This window comes from Microplitis demolitor, chromosome 7, assembly GCF_026212275.2.
Source record: "Microplitis demolitor isolate Queensland-Clemson2020A chromosome 7, iyMicDemo2.1a, whole genome shotgun sequence".
Lineage (NCBI taxonomy): Eukaryota > Metazoa > Arthropoda > Insecta > Hymenoptera > Braconidae > Microplitis > Microplitis demolitor.
The window spans coordinates 2,525,750-2,551,288 of NC_068551.1; the positions used below are offsets into that span (position 1 = coordinate 2,525,750).

Genomic DNA, 25,539 nt, shown 5'->3' on the forward strand with positions numbered 1-25,539 from the left:
TTTATAATTATCAAAATAACATAAATAAAAATTTTAAATCAACACTTTACGTGTTTTGCAGATAAAATTTCAATGTGTAAAAGTTTGAGAACCACTAACAGAGAATGTTAATATTTTTAACACAAATAAATATTGTTAAAACATAAAAATTTTTGTTAAATGGTTTTCTAACACAAAATTCTGTAATAATTTTAGAAAAAAATTTTTACTGTCCACGCACGGAAAAAAAGTAAAAGAAAAATTACAGTTTCAAATATCAGCAAAATTTATCTACTCCGAAATGGTAAAAATTACATTATTTTTGAAACGTAGTAATTATTACAATTTCATATGACTTTTTTCAGTCCTTAATAATTTTTCATTCATAACAAAGTTACATAAAAATTTTTTTTTATAGGAGGATCCTGATTCTGCACTAAAAACTAATTTTTTCCGTGTTACCTTCAACAAACATCAAATTATTTTAAAAATCAAAAAAATTTCCACGTGATCTATTTTCCACAAAATCAAACTCGACAATAATTTAAAACCCAATAAAAATATTTATGACTTTTTTGTATAAATCACCGGTAGGTCGACTAAGTATCATGTCCTAGATGAAATGAACAAAAGCGTCATAAATGTAACGTGTAACCCAGTTAGAGACAATGTTGGAAGAAAGATGACAACCGCATGGACTCGTACCTATACAACATCTTCCTCACTCGTATCATATCATATTTTATACGTGCATTTGAATTGTATCAAACATATGTACATATATCCACATATATGTACATGTATATCTAATGTACTACACTAACTATAAGCAAAATACGTCTAGCGATACTAGGAGAACACGAATAGAGGCAGTAACTACTACTCGATAATGCATACGTGCCACTCGACATCTCCAACTGTAACTTAAATTCAAACTAAAACTCAATACCAACTAAATTCCTGTTATATATATACAAAGTATGTTGGTCATGCCGAAACGTCATGTGGTGTATCCGTTAAATAAAACACTTGACGAAACTCATAACTCAAAATTATTAAAGTCCATTGCGTCGCGGTGTATATTCGTATCAGATCCATATTTATTATCATTTAAATTTATTATTAAATCTTATCAATATATATATATATATATATATATATATATATATATATATATATATACATAAATATACACAGCGCATATATTATATGTAGTGATAACGTCAGTAAAATATTATTGATTGGCTATAAATTGACTCGAAAATCAAATTACTGTAAGCAATTATCGGTACTCAGATGATTTGACGGTAATGAAAATAATTACAGTCAGTAATCAATAATAGTAACGGTTGTCTTACACATATGTTGCGTATTAATCGATGGCATACAACTGTTTTGTCATGTCGTGTTATAATATCAAGTCAAGCTGAGTTTCTGATTATCGTAGATCGAGAATGCTGTTCACCATTAAAACCATTACTGCACGCCCAGTGTCTGGAGTGTAGTAATAGTTTATATGAGTGTGTGTGAGTATTATATTGTTTATTTTATTGGATTGCGATGGCAATGGCAATAGAAATAGCAATAGCAGTTGCACAAACCCATCAGGGGATTTAACCGTAGTTGTTATACCTCTTGACGTTTCCCGCGCCAGAGAATGTGAAACTTCTCTTGACCTTGACCTGCGCACTCTCGCGACCGATAAAATGGATACAAAATCAATGCGAACAGCCGACCGACCAGATACTGTGACGCACGTTGTTGTACTATTTCATATCATTATACTGTTACTGCTCCTGCTACTGTTACATACAGAAATTATTCTCCTTTAATATATGCTATGGTGTCATAGTAAAGCCAGACCATGTTGGCCTCTTGCAGAAATTGGAAAAACATATGGAAAAACTACTATGACCATAGAAATTTTTCCATGTGTTTATTGCAATTTCATTAGATAGCCACCATAGTTTGACTTTACTATGACACCATAGAATTTTAAAAGAGAATTTCTCTGTGTCGCAGAGTACTCTTTTAAAATATGCTATGGTGTCATAGTAAAGCCGGACTATATTGACCACCTGTAGAAATTGAAATAAACTCATGGAAAAATTTCTATCATGGTGACCATGGTCTGAGGTTACTATGACACCATAACATTTCAACCAAGCATAATTTATCCATGTACTGCAACTGCTACTGCTACAGCTACTGGAGAACCAGACACTAGCTAATGAATCCCCATCAATTTATGGTATCAAATGTATCCAAGATGAACACCAGAGTAAACTGATCTAATTAACTGAAATTAAATACAGGTTTCAAATTGACCAGATGATTATCATGATTTTATAGAAAGTGGTTTAATTTTTAATAAATTAATAAAACATTAAATCCCAGACTTTGAAGCAAAGTAACAGTCAAACTGTCGGCAAAGTTGAAATTTGCACTCATTTATTATACGATAAATTATAATGTAATAAGCGCATACGTAGTCTACTATGTATGTGAGAATACGTAAGAGTTTAGTTGTACTACGGATAAAAAATAAATGTTAATTCAGATGCAAATGAAAATTTAATAATAGAAACAAAAAAAGTGGTCGGTTAGTTGCGGCTAACTGGAATTTAATATGCCGGAGTTAAATAAATAGGGCAGTTGATGCCGATAAAAAGCCTGAGCATTGAACGAAATAAAAAATAAATTTTAAGCGCATCAATGGGGTCAAAGGGTAAATGGCTATTTAACAAACTTTACTGTCTGAAGAAAAAACTGCAGACTAAGACTTTACTGTAGACTGAAAACTGTCTACACTACGAACTATAGACTTTAAATATTTCTTTTTGTTATTTTTATTTTTATGTCACCCGTTAATTGGACTCGCAAACCCTCGGGTTTCCTGGGGGATGAAATATGCGAGTCGTACCGACACTGAGTAATTGTACTTTTAAATCCATATACATATATATAGACATATATTTCTATGCAGATGTTGATGGGAAATAAAATAAAAAAACTTACATTTTTCCTTGGTCAGCCATTCGTTTTCGCTGCTGCTACTCTAGCAAACTTTTGCCTTGTCCCCGTTTGCGTCGTCGCGTTCTTTGATGATGCTGATGTGGATAATTATTATTTTTATGCTGATGATTCCGATGATTTTCGGTTGTTTGTCATCAACAAACTGACAAGTTAGGCACGTTCTTGCTGAGCTGAAGATTTAGGCCGCGCAATTGTTTTAATTTTACTAGTCTCCAATAATAATAATAATAATAATAATTAAAAAAACAAAAATAAACACCGCGAAAATTAAACGTCACTGAATTGATAATAAAACCGCGACAAATGGTACGAACACAGCATGCAGACAACCGGTGTACACACAGGTGACAGGAAACAGCATGCGCGCGCCAATTTACTCATTTATGTTATCAAAAATAATTATTTTTATAATAATGATAATAATAAAAAATGATAAAATAAAAAAATAATTACACGATTAGGCCTTGGCTGTTAATAGTTTTTCTAGTGGGTTATTAAGTTTAAATTGTCTCGTTACACTGCACATATGAGCACTCAAGATCAATACTCTCGATGTGGGGGTAAGACTCGCGAGTCAACCCAAAAAACATTTTTTTATTTTTTATTGTTCTTTTATTATTTTTCTCGACGTGTTGGTGTGTCTTTCATTGATTGTTGACGACAACGACGACTAACGACGAGTACTAACGATTCTTAAACTCCGAAAACTGAGCGCGGCTGCCATCTTGCGATATTATACTGAAGTTAGCCATGAGTGTGAATGTAGCAGATATCAGAAAATTTAGAAAATTCAAATAAATTTAAATAATTAAATTTTTAAAAAATGCGCGCGCTGATTGTTTGATTATTTAAATAAGCATTTTTTTATTTTTTTTCTACTGACATTTTATTTATTTATTCAAAAATTCAAAAATTCCTAAGTGTCAGTTACATTCACACTCATAATTAGCCGACGTCTAATAATTGTCTGATTTTTTTTTTTGTAATAAATTATTTAAAAAAAAGTGTTTTTAAAAATAGCACCTGTAATTTTTTCAAATTTTTTACATGGGCATATTTTTTTTTTTTATTTGTAATTTAGTTGTTGAAAACAGAAATCCAACGCGCATTAAATTTGAATATCATCCTGAAGTTGGTAAACAGTTGATAATTTTCGAATTTTTTTTCTAAAAATCGATTATAAGAAGAAAAAAAAAATATGCACATGTAGAAAATAAAAAAAAACTACAAGTGCATTTTTTCAAATATTTTTTTTTTTATAAATAATAGTTTAAAAAAAAAAATCAAAAAATTACTAGACGTCAACTGACTTCAGTATCATCATTCAAATTTGGGTGCATTTAAAATTGCTCGAGCTCGAGCTCTAGCCAAGCGTTGCTATATAGCAATAGCTAGAGCTAGAATATTTCCGAATACGCTCTAAATTATTATAAACCAGAAAAATAAAAATTCGTACGTCAAAATAAAATGGCGGCAGAATATGATAGAAAATAATTTAAAATATTAAAAAAAAAAAACACTTAAGTGTTTGAACAAACCTTGGCAGGGAAATAATATGCAGAAGGGTGTCCTAATACACTTGGAGATTTGAATTAAATTGCTCCAAGTGTATTTCAGCTAAAAAACGTCACTTAACTGCTACTTCCCCACCAGACGATGCCAGATGAGTTTGCTCAGAAACCAGGAAGTCATCAGCATCAGCCATCAGCAACACCACACTAGCACTGAACACTCGACACTTAACTGCACCACAGACACTTTGCACAATTTAAATTTTAGAAACACTGCACAAATTAATTAAATATTCACTGAGCAATAAATTTTATGGATAATTACGCGACGCCATTGCAATACTGTTGCAATTTAAATGTAAAGAAAGATCTAGACTGCTACTGCCATTGTTTATGATACTGACTGCCGCTATCGAACCGCCAGTTGATACACAGTAATCGATTCTGCGACTCATTCTCCCTCCCCCCACTCTAGGAAAAATTTTAACGACTACAGCGACACGCTACAGCGACGCGCAGTATCGCCAACGGCGCGAAATTTCAAAACTGAAATTTAACAATTTAATTAAAAATTATTTGCAAATAATTATATTAATTAGAGTGCATTCGGAAACGCTTTAACTCTAGCTAGAGCAAGAGCTAGAGCATTTTCGAATGTCCTCTTTAATTTGAATTTCCGCCAATGGCGGCGCGCAATTCATTTAAAAATTTCACGTGTTCTAACCTTTATATTGAGTGTGTAAATATAAATATGTTGCCATTTAGTAAAGATTTAAATTAACTAATTAAATATTTAAAATAAATGAGTGATTTTTTGATTTGAATGTAGTTTTTAAATTTGTCAATTAAATTTATTATGCCAATGGTTTTAAATTGTTACCGCGTAAATAAACAACTGGGATTACTGATTGTCAATAAAATAAATAATTTGTTTGTAAGAACGAATTGCAAAACTGTATTTAGAATGGACGAAGCATATTTGCGATATACTGCTGGCAGTGAGACGTTTGATTTCACATTTCGTTTTTCTAAACCGGAAATAAACATCGACAGGCAGTTCAATTTCTCCAGAAGGACTTCAGAGAATGTAGAAAATTTTCTGCGGAGGCTTGACGCTAACGTGACAAAAGTTTTGGATAAAAGGACTAAAAAAATGATGAGAAAAAATAAAAAAAAATTTTCATCTTCTCAGGAAGAACTAGTGGAAGAACAAGTCGACAATGTCAAGGCGGGAAATATTTTTCTGATCAAAAATAATGACAAGATAAATTTATTGGAGCCTTGTAGTAAATTTCTGGAGGATCCTTCTCAACTCAAGATTTCTATCTTAGGAAAAATGTATGACGTTAAAGTAAATGTACCTTGGATATTGAATGTCACTTTACCCACCTGCATTTTGGCCAATTTTCCAGTCTATCCATCCGAGTTTGAATCCATTCATGTCGACAAAAAGCTGTCAGATTTTACCTGGTACAAAACGGTGCTCGATGACAGGAAGAAGACAACCTGGGAGCTGGTTGGCGAGGGATTTCTTTACACTCCCAGTGTCAAAGATATTGGAGCTAAACTTAAACTGAAATGTTTGCCTCGGAATGAGCGACATGAAGGCCCGGAAATCGAAGTCGAAGCTAAAGTTGATGTTGAAGCTGGTCCAGGTGTTTGTCCTTTTGAAACCCGACATGCATTTACTCGAAACAAGTTGACTGATAGTTACTTCCGTGTCACTTCTTATAATATTTTAGCTGATACTTATGCTGATTCTGATTATTCCCGTGACGTTTTGTTTCCATATTGCCCACCTTATGCTCTGGCCATTGATTACCGCAAGCTTTTGATTATCAAAGAGCTGATAGGTATTTATAATTAATTTATCGATTGATTATTACATTGACTTGACTTGATTATGTTTTTTTCAGGATATAATTCAGATATCATTTGCTTGCAAGAAGTTGACCGCAAAATTTACGAAAATGACTTACAGCCGTCACTGTCTCTGCTAAATTACGGTGGAGTTTTTTTTGCAAAAGGAATCACCAGCGAAGGCTCGGCTATTATGTACGACAACAAACGGTTTGAAATTTTAGATCACAAAGGAATTGTTATGAGTGAAGGCATTGATGATAATTTAGTTTTTAAAAATACCTGGGATAAAATAACAAATGAGGAAGCGCGGCAGAGATTTAAAGACCGGAATACATCAATATTGGTACAGTATTACTTGAAATTTAATTTTTTCGAACTACTTTAATTAATAGTCATAATTAAAAAATCCATTTCAGATTAAGTAGAAAATTTGTATTAAAAATTTTTTAAATTTTTTAGTTTAAAAGATTTTAATAAAAAATAATTTATTTTGCAGATAGTAGTTTTAAAATCTCTAGATAATCCTAAAGAAATTCTAGTAATAGGAAACACTCATCTTTACTTTCATCCAGACGCAGACCACATAAGATTACTGCAGTCATACTTCAGTTTGACTGCTTGCCAAGACACTGCAGATAAAATTCGTCAGCAGGTACCGGATTTACATTAATAAAAAAATATCCTAGTCCATTATTATGACTTTTAATTAAAATTTGAAAAATTGTCTAGTATCCTGAGCACAACGTGACTCTGATGCTGTGCGGAGATTTCAACAGTACGCCAGTCGATGGAGTTTATGAGTTTGTGACGAAGAATAATATTCCAGCGAACCACAAAGATTGGTCTTCAAGTAAGACAATATAAATTAAATTATTCAAAATTTATTTTCATGATACCAGCATCGGAATTCAAAATGTCAGTCTTAAATAAACTTGTATTTGACTGGCTGCTGTCACTGAAATTTTAAATTTCAATGCAGATAATCATGAAAAATCTATTGTGGAACCCAAGGTGAAAGATGATTTCAGACTGCGAGTGGTCAGCCGACTTCACCCCGATCTGAAATCGATTTTTCATCTCTTGTCACACCAAATCCTATTGAACACTTTACTATTTCCAGATGCCGAACAAAAAATAGAAAACGTCTCAGTGTCTCACAACTTGGCTCTAAAAAGTGCATGCGGAACTCCAGAGTTCACGAACTTCACCGTCGAGTTCGCTGATTGTTTGGATTACATTTTCTACGAGTCAAACAAATTGGAAGTGAGCCAAGTAATTCCTATGCCAAGTAGAGAAGAGCTGGCCCTAAATAGCGCCATACCTTCAGTCGTATTTCCAAGTGATCATGTTGCCATTTGCGCGGATATGAAGTGGCGCTCACCCCAATAAAAAAAATAAATAAATACTTTACTAATTGTAATCACAATATATATATATTTATATATATATTAATTACTATAATATTCTGTCTTTCAAATTAGTACCTAAGCACATTAGTATGAAATTTAATAAATACATTTTTATTATTTTATTTGTCGTCGATTATTTCATTTAATGATAATAATTACCAACTTATACACTCATATTTCAATAATATAAGAAGTTACAATACAGTACAATACAACCAACGTGTATTGTTTTTGTTTGTGTGTATTTTTTTTTTGTTAAACTAAGTCGAATTAATTTACATGTCTTATTTACAAACCATTCGTACTTTTTTAGTTTAAATTTATTTTCGTCTCGGTAATGGAGAATGAACACATACCGCGTGCTCTTATTTCATTGATCAATTGATTGATTAATTAATTAACTAAATTTTAAAAAAATAACAAAAGAAAACAACTTTAATTACAGAGAAACTTAAGTAGATAAAAGGTTTATCTCCATTACCTTTTAGTAATTAAATTTAAAAAAAAAATATAGTTATTTTCCCGCCTTACAATTTTAAATTTATAATTATTAAAAAAAATATAACAATTAATTTTATAAATTTAAATATTGAATGGCTAATTGTACGATACTAAAACGCCCTCTATTTAATACGTTTTCATTAAGATTAAAAAAAATAATAATAATAATAGTAGTAATTTATAACTAATAGTAACATACTGATAACATTTGATAAACAACTGACCCGGTAAGTGACCAGACGGTCATCACAATAATATTTTTAAAGATAATATGAACATTTGAAGGTAGCGCATTGTTCTGACAGAACAATTGTTTAAGAAAATAATAAAAAATAATAATAATTTAAGATAGAGCCTGAAGTGAAGGAAAATTTGCTCATTCTCTGGATCAAATCCCTCTTCTTGGCGCACTGGGGGTGAGTAACTGGAGTGCTGTCATAGCGTCGGGGAATAGAGAGTGATAATTAACAAGAGGCACATAAGCGGCTGTTATGACACGACCAGCGAACCACCGACCGTGCAGTGAATTAACTGCCGCGACAGCTGTTGCTATTGAAGGGCATTTTACGTAGACGTTGCCCTGAGGCGAGGCTTGGTCCAAGTACACGTGCAACACTCCGCCGTGTTTGTTGCACTCTTCAATTACATCATCGCGAATTTCTCGCGCCCAATTTGGATTTGACTCGCTGTAAAAAAAATAAAATAATTCTTAATTATTAAACTAATGTTTTTTTCAATACTTGTTTGCTAAATAATTATTTTATTAAATATAAATATATGTAACGTTATCATTTATTCGCGATAAAATAATAATTAATTACGATTTAAATGTGATAACGTATTTTTATTTTGCATATGTGTCCCCCCAGTAAGACGACGACTTATCCCACCGGGTCTTTCTATATATGCTGAGTTATTCAAAGTTAATAATAATAGTTTTATGTTGGGTGATAAGATTTTTCCTTAATTTTGAAATAAATGATTCAAATGTTGGTTATTACGGCTTTCTTATTGGTCCTAAGAAAAAATTATAGAAGACATTTTTTTTGAAAAATTAAATTTTGAACAACTTTTGTTTGAAAAGTTTTTTTATACGACCAATATTTTTGACGTAATATCAAAACTTTGACACCAGTTATTTTTAAATTAAAGTAAAAATTCTGGCCTTATGATAATTTATTTTGTAGACTTACTTTTGTGGGTCGAACATATTGGAGAGCATGAAACATTGAGTGGCAATAGGAGGTGCCGGTTGCTGAGCTGGCTGAGGTGCAGTGAGTGCAGGTGCCATGTTCAGCGCATTAGCAGCAGCTGGTGGTATCTCTAGACCGGTCCCTTCGGCTAATTTGAACATCAGCTGCAACCTTCCAGTGGCGCCGAGATCGATACCACTGCGATCCAATTCATCGGTGTCCAGAAGTGAATTTCCTTGCATCAGATCCGTTCTCTCGGTGACGTTGCCAACTTTCATGGGTCTACCGGCGAGCTCGAAACCGTTCAACTGTTCGAGCGCTTTTTTGGCATCATCAGAATTCCTGAAGGTCAAGAAGCCGTAGCCTTTGCTGCGACCAGTCTCGGGGTCCATTATCAGCTGAATGTTGTCGATCTTGCCGAAGGGTTCGAAGATTCCGCGGAGCATATCTTCGGTGATGTTGAAGTGCAGAGAGCCGACGTAGAGTCTCATAGGCCCGGTTTGTCCTTTAGGCATTAAATTTGGCATTGAATTTCCCATGCGATTCTTCTCGGCCTGGGTGTGCTGAACAACGATGGGAACTCCCAGAAGCTTTTGCCCAGACAGTCCAAGAGCTAGAGTTACACTCTCGGGATCTTTGAACTCTACATAAGCGATTCCTTTGAATCTGCGCGTTTTGTTGCACGTGATAAGTCGGACATCTTGAACTTTACCAACGCTCGAGAAAAACTCCTCGAGATCACGTGCTCTGATGCGTTGGCTTAATTGCATACAGAATACTGTGCGTGCGTCGCGTTCTTCTGGGGTCAACTCATCATTCCTCCTATAAATTAGAACCCAAAGTCAAAAACCAACTCAGAATTAAACTTTAAAATAAAGAAAAAAAAAATAAAAAAATACTTACAATCCCAAAGGACTGACCCCTTTGCCAAAAGGCCGTGCTCTAGGCAAAGTGATTGGAGTTAGAGACCTCTTTCTTCTCCGATCACGTATTTCTCTTTCTCGTCGATCGCGCTCGCGATCCCGATCCTTGTCAAGCTCTGACTCTCGGTCCTTCTTGTCCTTCGACCTGGACCTGCGTCTTTTGTCTCTTTCGCGGTCTCGTTCGCGTTCTCGCTCCCGCTCTCTTTCTCGGTCCCGCTCGCGATCTCTGTCTCCCCTGTCCCCACGATCTCGGTCCCGGTCTCGGTCTCGATCTCGGTCGCGGTCACGGTCGCGATCACGATCCTTGGTCTTGTCCCGGTCTTTCTCCCGATCACGGCGATCTCGCCGATCCCGCGACCGAGAACGCGATCGCGATCTATGTTTGTTCTTCCTGAAAAAAAATAACTTATTTTTAAAAAAATATATAATAATAATAATTAAATATAAATATAAATTATTTATATTTATTGTATTTTAAGGGCTAAACCCTTCAGCTTGTGATTTTTTTCAACACATATTAGAACATCGAGTCCAGTCAGTTTACCCGTGAGCCGGCCATTATTTTTTAAAATAAATTACATCAGCTCATTTTAATATACAAACTCGATATATATTTTATCGAGTCCTTCGACAATACTCACCATTATTTGGTAATACCGTTTGGAATTATCGAAATAAAGCGGCAATTACACTAACTGTACGGTGTCTATAACAAAGAGAATATATTCTATCAAGTGACTGTCACGTCAAAGCCTTTTTGTCTTTTTTTTCTTTTATCAATTCAAATTTAAACGCGAGCGGTGACTTATACATCCATTTTAATTCAACTATTTTATATACACTGTAAAAAATTTGCGGAGTGAATGCGAAGCGGATGACTGTTTATTTATTTAATCCCCTATCAGTGAAATTTCATGGTGACCAAAGATTTTTAAAACTTAAATTTTGAACAGTTTTGACAGAAAAAAAAATTTATCGGATTTTTTCCAGCTTTGTGACAAAATTTCCCGACTTTTTCTTGAGTTTTCCAGTATGTTTATAATTCCCTGACATGTCTAGGTTTTACAGAAATGTGGCCACCATGTTAATTTTAATATTAAAACTCCGAATCGAGTATATGTGGATTAAAATAAAACTAGACTACTGCGAAATCACTAATCTGAAAAGACAAACTCCTTATTTACTCCGTATGCGAGTGATTTTTTTTAAAACTCCGAGTGACTCCGGATTCACTCCCGATTTTTTACAGTGTAAATATCATTTATAAATAATAATAATAATAATAATAATAAACTCACCTAGATGATGTTCTGCTTGACCCATTTTCCCTGGTCTTGTCTTTGGATGAGGAGTCCTGCTCCTACGAACAGCAAACAGTTGAATGCCACAGCCAGCCAAGGTGGCAGGGACGCGCGAACAAGGGGACAAAAAGCAAATCAATTCAAATTAGTTATCTTTAATTAAAATGTACGGCTTCAAATAAACTCTTCTCTTTTTTTTCTTTCAACAAAAAAAAAAAATATGTAAATATTTATTTTTTTATTTCCAAATTACGGAAAATTTTTATCGAGTCTTAAGAATCCTTGAGCTCTTAAGTCAATGAAAGAAAAAAAACGCAGATGCTGGTGAACGAATAAGTTTAAAATGGGCATGATTATATATATCAGTAATATATAGTACATATATTAATATATATTATAATCTTAACTGTATAATAATAAATATAATAATAATTATTTGATGTTTTGCGTGTTGTCAGGGAAGAGGAGTCGGCAGAGTTTGCTCGGCACGTAATAAATTTTGCACCATGCAAAACCCGGCTCAAACTTACCAATCGTCAATCTGTTTATTCGGGTATTAGGAAAGCTTTGCAATCTTGGGTTGAGCATGCCTTGGTCTTTTAAACTACCAATGGCCAACCACACATCCTTTTTCTTCTGCAAAAGAGAGCCCTCGTCAAAGAACAGTAATAGATATTTTTTATGTAACTCCTGATGGATCCTAACAACTATCCTACACATTCTGACCCTGTCTCATACAAGCACGATACACTTGATTATTAATTTCCTTTATTACATCGACACATTTCATTTCATTATCAATATTATTCAAATACACAGAAAAAAAGGATTTTTTGCCGCGAAATAAATTTTTCATTAGAAAATTAAAAATAAAAATTTATCAGGACTCGAAAAAAATTTCCTGGCACTAGAAATTTTAGTTCCATGACACCTGATCATCGACAATTTCATACAACAATTAATTACTATGACTTCAGTATTTAAAATTTACTGTTATAAATATAAAAATTCAATTTATGTAAATTAGTTGCTGATAAAAATCAATTTGTAGGGATAACTTGTCGCGGTATGAAATTTCTGGGATCAGTTGACGGCACAGTTAAATTTTTTTCTTGACCTAAGAAAATTTTTTTTTTTCAATTCATAATAGAAAAATTTTCTGGGGGCGAGTAAATTTTTTTGTGGCAAAAAAACCTTTTTTACTGTGTCCATTATACCCCTTTACATACATACATTACTTTATCATGAAATTAAATTATCTAGTTCCTCGGTTTATTTTTCATTATAATAAATAATATCTAAACCTTATCCACGTATCTGCAAATTGATTAGCTAAATTATTATTCAAATACTGGCGGTTATTTAAATTTAAATAATCAAACTAATAAACTACTGCATGTAAATGGAAGTGACTCAGCGTTTGATAAAAAAATATCTTTCGGGTAATCATTTTTAAAAAATTAAAATAAATGATAAACAATTTTCTCTCTAAAATAAAAATATAACTCAGAAAAATTACAGAACTTGATTTTTTTTTATCAACTTGCAGATTAATACAAAAAATATTTTTAAAAATCTGAAAAAATATTGACAGCAAAATTTTTTTCTAGTAACAATTAATTTATCCGGTGATAAAATTTCCAGAGTAAAAAAAAAATATGAATGGAATTAATTATTTAAAAAAATAAATCCTTGATAATAAATTCGATAAAATCCCTAGATAAAAAATTCCAACGATTGTTACCTTTATGTGTTCAACAAAAATAAATAAAAAAAAAAATGTAATAAATAATGAAAGTGATGACTTGTCTTAGTACCTCGTTATTCAAGTGCAATCAAGGAACTCGTTGTAGAACATCGTACGAGCGCGAGGGTACATGATACGTACCATCTATAAGTACAGAAAATGGAGGTATTGATCAATAGACAGCGACAGTGTGGTTCGTTCTACTTTTTTATATATATATATACATATATATTTATATAATAATCAAATAACTTTATGATTATGATTACCATTACCATTATAATTAATTACAAAATATCTATGTTTCAAAGATGACGGTGATGATTTAAAAAAAATATAAAATAAAATCACGTCCTGAAGGACGTTGGTAAATAAATATATGAAATAATATTATGTAGCACCGAGTGTGCGTACAAAGCATTAATGTTATGACGAAAATAGAACGATACTCGAATAATGTCGAATGTGTACATTGAGCGAAAAAAAAAAAATAAACAAAATGAATGATAAAAAAAAACGTAATGATAATAAATGAATAAATGAGTTTATGATCTTACCCCTTTTTTATAGGGAGCCTCCAGCATCGCTTCGACATCCAAGTCGTCGGCCATTGTTCGACTTGGAGAACTTTCTGAAATGCCACGCATTAGCACTCGAGATATTACGTTTTATTTTTATGTAAGCAATGAAAAATTTTATTCACGTACGACTCGATAGTAAATATTATTATTAGTAATATACTTTAGTTTTAAATAATAGTTACGAGGCTGGTCTGAAGTTGGAATAAAATGCAGTTGATTGTAGACACTCGTAGCTATTTTATTTAAAATTGATTATTTTTTGTCAGGCTGAGTTGATGAGAGACGAGGACGGTAAAGAAAATGGTCGCCGGAAATTCATCTCTCGCTACGGCGCCCTCTTTTTTTTATGAGGAAGTGACGTCATGTAAAGAATATTGGAGAAGTAGAATGTGTAGAAAACGACTGCAGCGACGTCTGCAATTTATTTTTAAATGGGAATTTTTTAAAGGTTTTAAATTTTTCCATGCAGGTGGCGCCACTGTAAGAAAAGCGTAAAGCCGACATTACATAACTTGCGCAGTATGTTTAAACTTTTTAAAAGTAAAAAGAGACTTAATGTTAGTTAAGTTTCGTGACCGTATACTGCATGAAATTTAATTTGAATTATTCGACCTGATAGAATAATTTGGATCATTAAAAGATGATCAATACCACTATGTAATTACATCATAAGTATAAATATATTTATAAATATCACTACAAAACAGTATACACACCCCGGAGGAAGGTAAGACAACCCAATCCATGGGTCACTTGTATCTACAGTTATGATTTAATTTGAATTCTCCTAGGATTCTATAAAATATATTTAGCTATCAATAAACTGTACCCTGATAGCCAAGTTGGCGAGAAAGTGACGAGAAACTTGCAGCCGCAACTGAACACCAAGTTGGCCGCCAACAGTTGGTACCTCCAATAGTTGATAGACATTTTCTGAGAAAGTTGGTGGCAAAAGTTGTAAATCCAAAAAGTTGACGGTCGCTTTCTGAGAAAGTTGGTGGCAAAAGTTGGCAATCATAAGTTGACGGTAAGTTTCCTTTCAATTTCCTCAGAAACTTGCATTCCAGTTGCAGCTCCATACTGGTGCCAACTTTCTGAGAAAGTTGGCGGTAACTTGTAGCCAAAAGTTGGAAAAGCGAAATTGTCAATAACTTGTCGTCAAGTTGGTCGGAAACTAATGAATGACCAACTTTTTCACGATCATCTCGTGTTATCAGGGATCAATAAACTGTAACTATCGTCTTAAGCCATCATGAACTCTACCTCTACTATACAAAAGAGAATAATTTTACCTACACATGATCAGTTTACAACAATCACTATAAAAAATTTCTTCACGACCATTTGCCTCTTCTTATAATATAATACATTTTATTATTTATTAATAATGATAATGAAAAAAAGCACTAAATAAATAATCAAAAAATTGAAAACCAAAAAATCATTCATACATTAACGAGTTTTATCAATCAGCACTTGAAAAAAGGAACGAAAAATTTTTTTTTTAAATAAATTATTTTTCCAATACAATGAAGACTTGGTTTCAATTCAACATGATGCTAATTCATTGAAGCCCGACTTTTTTTATTCAGAGTGAGTGGAATCAAATGAAAATAATTTTCAGAGACCCGTAACAATTTGAAACTTCTAATAATTTATTATTTTTTCATAAAAATCGGCATTTGTATACTCGATTTTTAAAAAAGACTTTTGTCCGCAAATTAAATTTATTTATCTCACAAACGAAAAATAATTTTTACCTTTTTATTATCAGGCATTAACGATCGCCATTAACGATTTCCTTATTATCGTTTGCATAAAAAAATCATATGCATTAAATGTATAAAAAAAATTTTATTACTGTCGTTACAGAAATATGATCCGTAATGAAAAAATATATACGTCCAAATTAAAATGCTCTCAGAAATGATAGATTGATGATAAAAGTATGAGAAGAAATGTATTACATTGAAAAATAGTTTTATATGAGTTGACAATATCTAAAAATAATTATCAGAAAGCTTTATCTTACTCATCATCAGGCAGCGCGAGACGAATGATAAAAATGTATAGTTCAGGAGGGTAAATAAAAAAAATTTAGGTCACGAAGTACCACGAGAAGGTATAGGCTCCCGAAATAATTCGATAGACCCGTGAAGCAAAGGCGTGGTTAAACCCTCGATTATTTTTTCCTTGAGTTTTCCCGGGGATCGAGATCCCGGCTGACTCGGATAGGAAGTAAAGTGCGTGGACTAAACCGATGTAAGTTCAACGACCTAAAGTAGGTCGCTGGGTCGTCTTCGTCATCTTGTTCTTCGTCTTACAGCCTCTTCGTTTACCTTCACTTGGTCCTTTACTTGTGCTCGTAGCCGTCATCCCGTCAGGGTTTATGCGTAAGTGTATTAGGGTGGCCGGGTATCCGGGAGGACCCAGAATGAGAAGAGCAACTTGGAAGCTTTAGTTCACTTCGGAATGGAATGGCATGTCATGGTGTGGGTATTATATATATAATCTGAGATGGTAGGCCTTGACAAGGGAATTTTTTGGATGGGGGAGTTACAAAGAAACGACTCTTGCTCCGAAACTCAACTTGTAAACGTGTATATTCTACACCAGCAAACACTGAAACACCTCCAGTCTGTACATGAAAGGTAAAAGGTATCAAAAGTTTCGGGTGTGTAAGTTTCTGTCGATTGTGTGCGAGGGATAAGGGAAAGTTGGTGAACCCGGGCGATTGGCCCACCTTTCTTCAACTAAGGTCATTGCTCCCAGATGATTCGATGGTTGGTTGCTGACGCCGAAAAAAAATATTACCAAATAAACAAGTGGACAAGGTATAGGACCATACAGGTATACTTGAACCTCTTCAATCCAACCACAAGCTTTGCTATAGTACATTTATATATATGAATATAAATATATGTGATACTAAATGCGTAGAAGCCGATGACTGCGTACAAGTTGGAAGTGAATCACGAGTCAACTGGTCAGGCTTGGCCCTTACCAAGCACAATTAAATCAATATTATTTCGGGTCTATAGTAACATCTACCACTACAACTTGTACCTATACTATGACTTTTACTACTACAGCTTAAAATTAATATGAATAATTTTAAGGAATTACGACATCGCCGAATTATTAGTATGAGCATCATCCACACAAGAGATCATTAGCCCCTTGGTAAAGTGTGTCTATGACCTTGGTATTAAGCCACACAAGCATATATGTTAATGTAATACATGTCGTTGGCTCATAATATATTGATCTATAGATTTGTTTACGAATTTTTATTTTTATAATACGTAATTCCCATTTTTTTTTCCATCTACCTGCTGCCGCTTATGAATGGCCACGACGTAGTTGGTCGTAAGATTTTTAAGTATAAATTATACGTATATTTATATTTATAACAAGATATGGATGAGGTAATACTAAATAAAAATAAAAAAGTCATACTCATTTTTATGATATCTTAAAATGTTTATTTTTTTTTTCTCATTTTATTTATTTTTAAATACGAGTTGCATTTTTAGTGAGTTAACCAGCCGCTCAGTGCGATCTGTTTATTTATAATTTATGTTTGTTAACATTATTATTATTATTATTTATCGTAATTAAATCAAATTAAATAATTAATAATAAAACGTGTTTTTTTACCAATAAATCATGTACATACCAACAGACAACCTTTTAAATTTAAATATATATAATAATAATAATAATAATAATAATAATAATAATAATAATAATAATAATAAATTTGTTTCGAAGCTATTTACAAAAAAAGACAAATTATCAATAATAATTATAATTATAATTAAAAAAAAAAAAAAAAAAACAACATAACACTAAATTTTTAGTGTGCGCGCAATTTCTCATGAAATTTAAAAAATTTCCGAGATAAATAATAATGTGAAGAAAAGATAAAATGAATTTTATAAATTAACATACATGTAATATAATTATCTAGTACATTGGGCTCCACAATGCTCTCGTAATTAAACTTACAATTATATGAATACATAACATACGTTCACCGATTACTTTATAAATATTTTTTTTTTAGTTTTTTTTTTTTCTTAGTTTTTTCCATAGATATTTACATCCACTCATCACACATGCGCACAATAACCGCAGGCATATTTTTTTTTCTTTTTTTTTATATTATTACTAATTATCAATCATTACTATTATTTATAATAATAATAATTATTACTACATTAATATTGATTATTGATTATACGATAGATAATGGCAGGCGATTGTTTTTTTTAGTCGGACTGGCTCTAGTATTTATTTATATATTAATTAAATTTAATTGCCTTAAGTAGTCTTGCGATCGGAACGTAAAAAAGTTTTTTTTTAATTACTCATTAATTATAAATCGAACATTAATTTAAAATTGTAGACAATTAACCCCTGGGAAAAATAAATTGATTGCATCAACTTGTATGTTTTAATTTTAATATATATAAACATATATATATTAAATAAATAATTTAGAGTTTGTTTAAAGTACCAAGGGGTAATTTTACGAAATACACACGAGAGATTTATTTATATATAAACACTTTCATAAATTCTCGACAAACTACATATATATGTATATATTATTATTATGTATTAGTGTTAAATATCTCATTCTCTCTTATAAGCCAGTCTTTGTACATACTGTAGAATGTAACGAGCAATGTAATGAACAATTTATTTATTTAATTTTAGATATCGCGAAAACTCGAACCGTATAATTTATTTTTAGTAAACTTTGAGTGATGCCACGACCAATCTAGACTCTAAGCTTCGATGGACAGAGATAGTGGAAAGTAATTACAATAAAAATATATATATATGTTAATAAAATAATATATTATGATTAATAATTAATGATAATAAATATAATAGTAATTAGTAACTATTCTATGAACAGGAATTAAGTGATGTAAGTTATGATTTTAAGGCATTGACGGTGTGTTTAGAGAGTTCAACGACTGTGTGAGAAAAGAAATGGCCGTGGCATTTTAGTTATACTTCAACGTTAGATATACCTATAACACCCCTTGGACGGGGTTTTATCCTGAGACTTTGGAAAACCTTGTTTTCATTAAGTGAATTACATATTTATTTATATATTTATTTTATTTTATTTAATAATTATTGATAATAATATATATATATACACAGAAAAAAATTATTTCTTGACACAAAAAATTTTTACTCAAGTCCAAAAAATTTTTAAATTAACCCAAGAATTTTTTAAAATTATGAATTAAAAAAAAAAAAAAATTCTTAAGACAAAAAATAATTTCTTGATACAAAAAATTTTTACTCGCCACAAGAAATTTTTTTGAATTATGAATTGAAAAGAAAAAAAAAATCTTGAGATAAAAATAAATTTTTTCTAGTTTTAAGGAAACTTTTTTTAAAATTTCATAACACAAAATATTTGTTGCGCCAAGAAATATTTTTTTTACTGTAAAGAAGAAAGAAACATATTTTTATATAATAGCGATCCCCTCAAATCGGAGAAGATTGAGGCACGACACGGTAAGATGATCGAGGATGCTAGATGTTTCTTTTTCATATGAATCTCGCGTGTGTTGTATTTATGTATTTTGTATGTGTGAATCTGTTATTGAGAATGACAATATATATATGTATATTATGACCATTGATGATATAAATACAATCATGTAAACACACAATACAGATGGTTAATTACTTCTTATTACATAAAGTACATTATTAATCCTACAGCAATTGTCGTCGTTATCAATCGTTTCATTAAATTAAAGCTTGTGTGTTTACATTATTCATTTATTTTTATTTTTTTCACTATAATTATACTCTTGTACTGGCAGTGGGCTCAACTACCCTCATATTTTTTTTATTATTATTATTTTTATTATTTTTTTTTCGTAGTATTCTGGTAGTATGGAGTTGTTATCACAGAGATATCAATTGTTTGGTGCTTAAATAATTTTATCGGTTATGAAGACAAACAAAAACATGTTTTTTAGCTCAATAATAATAAGAATAATAATAATAGTAATAATAATAATTTTTATTATTATTATAAATAATTATAAGATAGTACTAAACATTTTTAATGCTCGTATGCTATAAATATACAGACGCATTTTACACAAAAAAAAAGAATTTCTCAGCGAAAAAAATTTTTTTTTTTTCATTTCGTAATAAAAAATTTTTCTTGTGCCTGGAAATTCTTTTTTTTTGTAGCATAAAAATTACATATTGGCTGGAATATGTCGGGTAGTGCGTATATTTACGCAAGATAATTTAATTAAAGAAAAAAAAAATAATTACAAGTTATACGACACAATAAAACACTTCCCAATAAGGAAAATTACAATAAATAACTTTAGAAAATGACTTTTAATTATTTAATTTGTAACCATTTCCGTTATTTGTCTATATATATATATTTATAAATTCAAACGGAATTTACATTAATTCTAATATTTATTATTTTATTTTTTTTTCAATATATATTTTTTAATAATTAATAATTTATATAATCCGGTATATATTCAATAAACCTAATACTATAAAACTCGGCAAAGTGATGACGAATAAATCTCGCCAGAATATATATAAATATATATACATGTATATATATATTTATACATAATTAAACGTTTCAGACTATTAAGATAAATAATAATCAATTATTAATTAAACAAATTAATAATCAACCGAAAGCTTACTAAGAAGCGCGAGCGAATTGTATAACAGAGCTGTGTCTCTGAGAGACCAGCAGCTCCGTTCTTTCGCTCTCCATTGATTCTAAAATAGCCTTGCACCGTTTGCGCGGTGGTAATATCAATGTCTGTCTCGTAACAACCGGGACCGCGAGATCCAGAGGATCCGGAGACGGCGCGGGACTAACGGGGTTGCTGCTCGGAGGTGTTAATATTTGCTGGTTGCGATTAACGCCAGTAATACCGCCGTGGTATTCACGCTGACGTTCCTCTTCGACAGCTTCCAGAGCAGCCTCGACTCTTCTCCGCGCATCATTACCGGGTAAATTGAGCAGCGATGAACAATCGTTGCCGCTGATATCGTTTATTTGAAGTCCATAAGACGTGTAGGCCGTTGACTCGGGATAGATAAACATGGATTGAGATTCTGGTGATGAATTTGCGGGAATAATTGGCGGCTGGAACAGCGATCGGTCTTCGGCGGCAGCCGCGGCGGCTGCTGCTGCCAGCAGAGCTGGATTAACACCCGATGGACTTGGAGCTTGATACTGATCCCGCGGATAGAGGTAGTACGATAAGTCTCGTGAGTGCATGTAAGCCTGAGTGTCTTCAGTCTTGTTCTCTTTGTCGCTGCAGTTGCCGTTGCTGATGCTGCTGCAAACGCTGCTGATGCTGCTGGCACTGCTGCTGCTGCTGCTGCTGCTACTGTTGCAACTGGTGCTGCTAATGATGCTGCTTGCGTCACTTATTGAATTTACCGCAGCATTCTGCGATATCTCGATTACAGGTTCAATAGGCGAATCACGCGGTGATGTTGTTCCTGAGTCAGCGTGAGTCTTAATGTGCATCTCCATTGTCTTCTTGGAATTAAATGTCTCATGGCACAGAGTACATTTGTAGACTTTTTCCCCGTAGTGGGCAACTTGGTGTAGCTTTAGTACATGATTATAGCCAAATGATTTGCCACAAATATCACACGTATAGGGTTTTTCACCTGTGTGCGTGCGTGTGTGTACTTTAAGCTGTTTAGAACAGGTGAATCCTTTGCCACAGGCCTTACACACATAAGGTTTTTCCCCCGTGTGTGTGCGCATGTGAATAACCAGCTGGCCGCTTTGTATAAAAGTTTTTGCACAGACCGAACATTTGTGTGGACGTTCGCCCGTGTGTATCCTCATGTGTCGGTGTAATTTACCGCTGTGCTCAAATGCGCGTTCGCATACGTCGCACTTGTATGGCCGCTCTTTAGTATGAATGCGACGATGTACACTGAGATTCTCTTTTACCGAAAATGACTTGTTGCAGTACTCACACTGGTAAGGTTTTTCTCCCGTGTGGGTACGGTAGTGCCGGGTTAAACGGGCCGGTACGGCAAATGTTTTATTGCAGATATTGCAGCGGTACGGGTCCTCGCCTTCTTTACCGTGGGACCTCAGGTGACTCTGATAGACACTTTTCTGGTCAAATGTCTTCTGACAGAGCAAGCAGTGGTAGGATTTGTCCTCCGCTGTTTCGGTCAATCTGTCAACTGGCTGAGATGCAAATACCGTCAAATCGGGACTGCACACCAAACTTTTAACGGGCTTCATAACTTCTAGAGTCGCCATCGTTATTTGTGACGATTGGGCACGTGCTCCTATTGCTTCCGGATAGTAGCCAACCATTTTAAATTTAATTTCTGCAACTAAAGAAACAAAAAAACATTAAATTAATAAATTATTATCAAAAAATAAAATAAATAATTATTCAAAAGTATCTTTACTATGCACCTGAATTAAAATAAAATTAAAAGTCGCCGGTTAAAATAAGGCCGTTGGAATAAGAAACAAAGTGAAATGAGGAAGTCGAGTAAAAAAACAGGTACAGGTGGTTACAACGCATCACTTGAGAACAAGATGCGACTGCGCTTTCGTTTATTCCTTACCAATACCAATACACGCTTTCAAATTATCCCATGATAAGTTTTCTTACGGCCATCCCACTACATACTCGCGTTCGCGTATTACATTTTGCCCGAAAACCGCCCACCGGTTGTAATGCCCCGTGGTCGTCGTTAAATTCCCGACTAAAAAGACCAAAGGCCACGCACGCGCATTTGTCCTGTGTACTGCTACCTCTCAATTACTTAATACCAAACATCGAAACCGACTATTACCTATCTGCCAATCAATCTCATGGAAAATAATCAATCGAGCACAATCAGCTAATTACTAACCAACGTTATTACCTATTGCCCAAAGCAATACTGAAATAACTTTATCAACTTTTTTTAATTGTCTTCTGTAATTTACAACAACAGCCATACAATGGTTGCCGTTACGTCACTGCGTATAAATATTATCATAACTTGAGTTTACTAGTTTACTAGTCCATGCATCCGTGTAATTACGGGCTTAGTTTTAATACAACGTGAATTAGCATTTTAATTTACATGTGCGAGTGCATGTGCATGTGCAATGTACAGCGTACAATGTGTGTGTGTGTGCATGTACACCATACACTGCAACAACACATCGTCTAGCCGATACAATCGCGAGTACCACAATTTTATTTATGTCGGGGGCTTGCACGCGCTCCGGTTGTTGTTGAAGAACCCGCGAGGCAGCGAACGGGGTCGGCGGTTTTGAGTTGCGGTCACGGGCATATTATGGCACGCCTTCGTACCTAGTCTTGTATGTATGGATGTATGTATATAAAGTAAAGTAACTCGGAAACCCTGTGCCGCTGCCTCCACGTGTGCTATTCGCATTTTTTTATAGCGATCACCGACCTCGTGCAACTCGCCGCGCGGTAAGGACGTCGAGTTACATCACTGAAATAGTACCTCTGACACTACGAGCGTACTGGGCAACCTATTATGACGTATTGAAAGTAAATATTTATTATTTATAAATATTATTTTTAAATTACCATTATTGTTATTTTAAATTTGAATTTTTTACCCGCGGTCTTGTCGTTAACTTATGGGATTCGCGCTGCGTAAAGACACGCGCTTGCCCCGAAAATATTATCGATCGTCCCCAAAAACGGCTCTCGGGCCAGCACGTAGTTTAGACGCACACTAACACACCAATAAGATATACCCGTACAGTCATACATATATATGTATATATATATATGTATATATGTATAGTAACAACTACATGGTATATAGTTTTGAGAACGAGGGTCCTGATGTCATGGGGGAACATTTATACTGCGCTGTGTAGATGCGCACTTAAGTATTAGAAATAATATCTAATGCTGGCATATATATTTATATATATATACTCCATCACCAAAAAAACTCCGATCGATAATCATGTAAATAATAATATTTATTCACCGTTACTCATTATTGTTATTATTAAAATTATATCTCGGAAAAAATTAAACAAATAAACGATAAAAAAAAAAAAAAAAAAAAAAAAAAAAAATTAATCATGACCATGCACAATTTTTTTTATCACGTGCTTTGTTGTCAAATTAAACTCGAGTTGAAATTAATATAAAACGACTTAATTACTACAATAAAAAAAATATATATGTATATAAATAATATATATATATATATATATATATATATTATAATAATATATAAGTGTACTGACCTGTATTTTAAAAATTTGACACTTTCACTTTGCGAGCACAAAACTGCACTGGTCCATAACTCGTACGTAAAAAATGAGTCTTTATTTATTTATTAATAATTATGATAATTTATATTTTAAAATTTTTGCCGCCGCGTTATAATACTCAAATGTCCAAGCACAAGCGACCGACAAAATAAATGAAAAAGTTATCGAACGGATAAAAAATATCCTCGGTATGGCGTTTGGTAGATTCACTGGGACCTAACTGAGATCGAAAACAAGAAAAAGCAAAGAACCCGAGGATGACCAATCGCACTATACAATGTTTACCTCCTACTCAGGAGTGTAGCCTTGCCGAAGTTGCTCGATGTTTTACGAACACAGGCCCGTTTTGTCCCTAGTTTCCGATCCCCACTTCCGCGGCGTACCCGCGATCAGCCTCGCGCGGCCCTCGCCTATGAACTTCACTCCACGCGACCTACAATTTAGGGCGACCGAGCGAGTTTAAATCCAGCACGTGGAGGCTGCCGGAGCGGTTTCTGACATCGACGCGCGTGTAGCCTCGACGAGGATGCGTCCGTTCACTCGATAAGTGCAACAGAGATAAGGAATATCATCGCCACACTACACACTACACCACACCATTCCATACCTAACCGTATAGTACGTTAGCTACGTCGTTCAAACAGTGGAGGGGAGATATAAAAAGACCGAGACAGAGAAAGAAAGAGTGCAGAGGACGCGGTGACCTAAGGATCGCCTTTGACGCGTGCATTCAGCTACATGCATTGCACACATTTGCATATGTGCATATATATACGCACACATGTGCACCCACACAAAATTTACACTCGTGTGTGTTCATGTGTGAATGTGTACATGCATGTAAGCTGAATGCACACATTTATATACGTACCACACAAAATTTTTTGTCGTATGTGTGCATATATATATGAGTTTTGAGATCATTGATACTCGACTACGGTCGTAAAATTTTTTTACATGCGCGTAAAAATATCACACACATTAAGAATAAAAGTCTTTGGCATTTTTTCGCTTTCTCCTATTGCTTGCAGTATATATTAAATAAATATATGTATGTATGTGATGTGTAAAATGGAGTAAGATAATATGTATATGTATTGTGTTTTTAAAAAAAACAATATGAAATATTATAATAAAATTGTAGTCTGACACGCGC

At 33.3% G+C, this 25,539-nt stretch overlaps 4 protein-coding genes and 1 long non-coding RNA gene across 7 annotated transcripts in view; 2 read left to right on the top strand and 3 right to left on the bottom strand.

Moving 5' to 3' along the window:
- Window positions 1–3,709, bottom strand: part of LOC103571080 (TLD domain-containing protein 2) — a 68,940-nt gene extending 65,231 nt beyond the window's left edge. The window contains exons 1-2 of the mRNA XM_014442521.2: window positions 3,469–3,709; window positions 2,998–3,185 (exon numbers count right to left, since the gene is read on the bottom strand). Of these exons, the coding sequence (XP_014298007.1) occupies window positions 2,998–3,017 (20 nt within the window). The 5' untranslated portion in view covers window positions 3,018–3,185; window positions 3,469–3,709. The remainder of the gene's footprint in view (window positions 1–2,997; window positions 3,186–3,468) is intronic.
- Window positions 3,710–5,201: 1,492 nt separating this feature from the next.
- Window positions 5,202–7,920, top strand: LOC103571083 (2',5'-phosphodiesterase 12). The gene is made up of 5 exons (XM_008549084.1): window positions 5,202–6,379; window positions 6,443–6,732; window positions 6,886–7,041; window positions 7,119–7,239; window positions 7,510–7,920. Exons 1-5 carry the CDS (start codon window positions 5,383–5,385, stop codon window positions 7,776–7,778), a joined length of 1,833 nt encoding a protein of 610 aa, XP_008547306.1. The 5' UTR covers window positions 5,202–5,382; the 3' UTR covers window positions 7,779–7,920.
- LOC103571082 (RNA-binding protein 39) lies at window positions 7,903–14,338 on the bottom strand. Of its 2 annotated transcripts, XM_008549082.3 has the most exons (6): window positions 14,171–14,338; window positions 14,021–14,094; window positions 11,714–11,775; window positions 10,396–10,806; window positions 9,493–10,314; window positions 7,903–8,985 (listed from the first exon to the last, which is right to left on the bottom strand). In XM_008549082.3, exons 2-6 carry the CDS (start codon window positions 14,072–14,074, stop codon window positions 8,688–8,690), a joined length of 1,647 nt encoding a protein of 548 aa, XP_008547304.1. In that variant the 5' UTR covers window positions 14,075–14,094; window positions 14,171–14,338; the 3' UTR covers window positions 7,903–8,687. The 2 variants fall into 2 exon arrangements, with proteins under 2 accessions (XP_008547304.1, XP_008547303.1); XM_008549081.3 differs by having other exon boundaries at window positions 14,021–14,338.
- Window positions 14,339–14,687: 349 nt separating this feature from the next.
- Window positions 14,688–15,488, top strand: LOC128668172 (uncharacterized). The gene is made up of 2 exons (XR_008403936.1): window positions 14,688–14,771; window positions 14,836–15,488. It is a non-coding gene; the product is annotated as an uncharacterized LOC128668172 (long non-coding RNA).
- A 2,428-nt stretch (window positions 15,489–17,916) lies between these two features.
- Window positions 17,917–24,722, bottom strand: LOC103571084 (Krueppel homolog 1). Of its 2 annotated transcripts, none has more exons than XM_008549085.3 (2): window positions 24,357–24,722; window positions 17,917–22,450 (listed from the first exon to the last, which is right to left on the bottom strand). In XM_008549085.3, the coding sequence occupies exon 2, from the start codon at window positions 22,428–22,430 to the stop codon at window positions 20,772–20,774; it is 1,659 nt and encodes a 552-aa protein (XP_008547307.1). In that variant the 5' UTR covers window positions 22,431–22,450; window positions 24,357–24,722; the 3' UTR covers window positions 17,917–20,771. The 2 variants fall into 2 exon arrangements, with proteins under 2 accessions (XP_008547307.1, XP_008547308.1); XM_008549086.3 differs by lacking the exon at window positions 24,357–24,722 and adding an exon at window positions 22,536–23,036.
- Window positions 24,723–25,539: the final 817 nt, after the last annotated feature.

Bases quoted from the DNA above. Each gene is read 5' to 3' on its own strand.
- LOC103571083 (XM_008549084.1), top strand. From the start codon at position 5,383: ATGCCAATGGTTTTAAATTGTTACCGCGTAAATAAACAACTGGGATTA. The intron at 6,380-6,442 runs GTATTTATAATT...TGTTTTTTTCAG, and splicing joins GATTATCAAAGAGCTGATAG to GATATAATTCAGATATCATT. The intron at 7,240-7,509 runs GTAAGACAATAT...TACTATTTCCAG, and splicing joins CCACAAAGATTGGTCTTCAA to ATGCCGAACAAAAAATAGAA.
- LOC103571082 (XM_008549081.3), bottom strand. From the start codon at position 14,110: ATGCGTGGCATTTCAGAAAGTTCTCCAAGTCGAACAATGGCCGACGAC. The intron at 11,776-14,020 runs GTAAGATCATAA...TGCTGTTCGTAG, and splicing joins AGGCTCCCTATAAAAAAGGG to GAGCAGGACTCCTCATCCAA. The intron at 10,807-11,713 runs GTGAGTTTATTA...ATTTTTTTTCAG, and splicing joins TCAAGCAGAACATCATCTAG to GAAGAACAAACATAGATCGC.
- LOC103571084 (XM_008549085.3), bottom strand. From the start codon at position 22,430: ATGGTTGGCTACTATCCGGAAGCAATAGGAGCACGTGCCCAATCGTCA.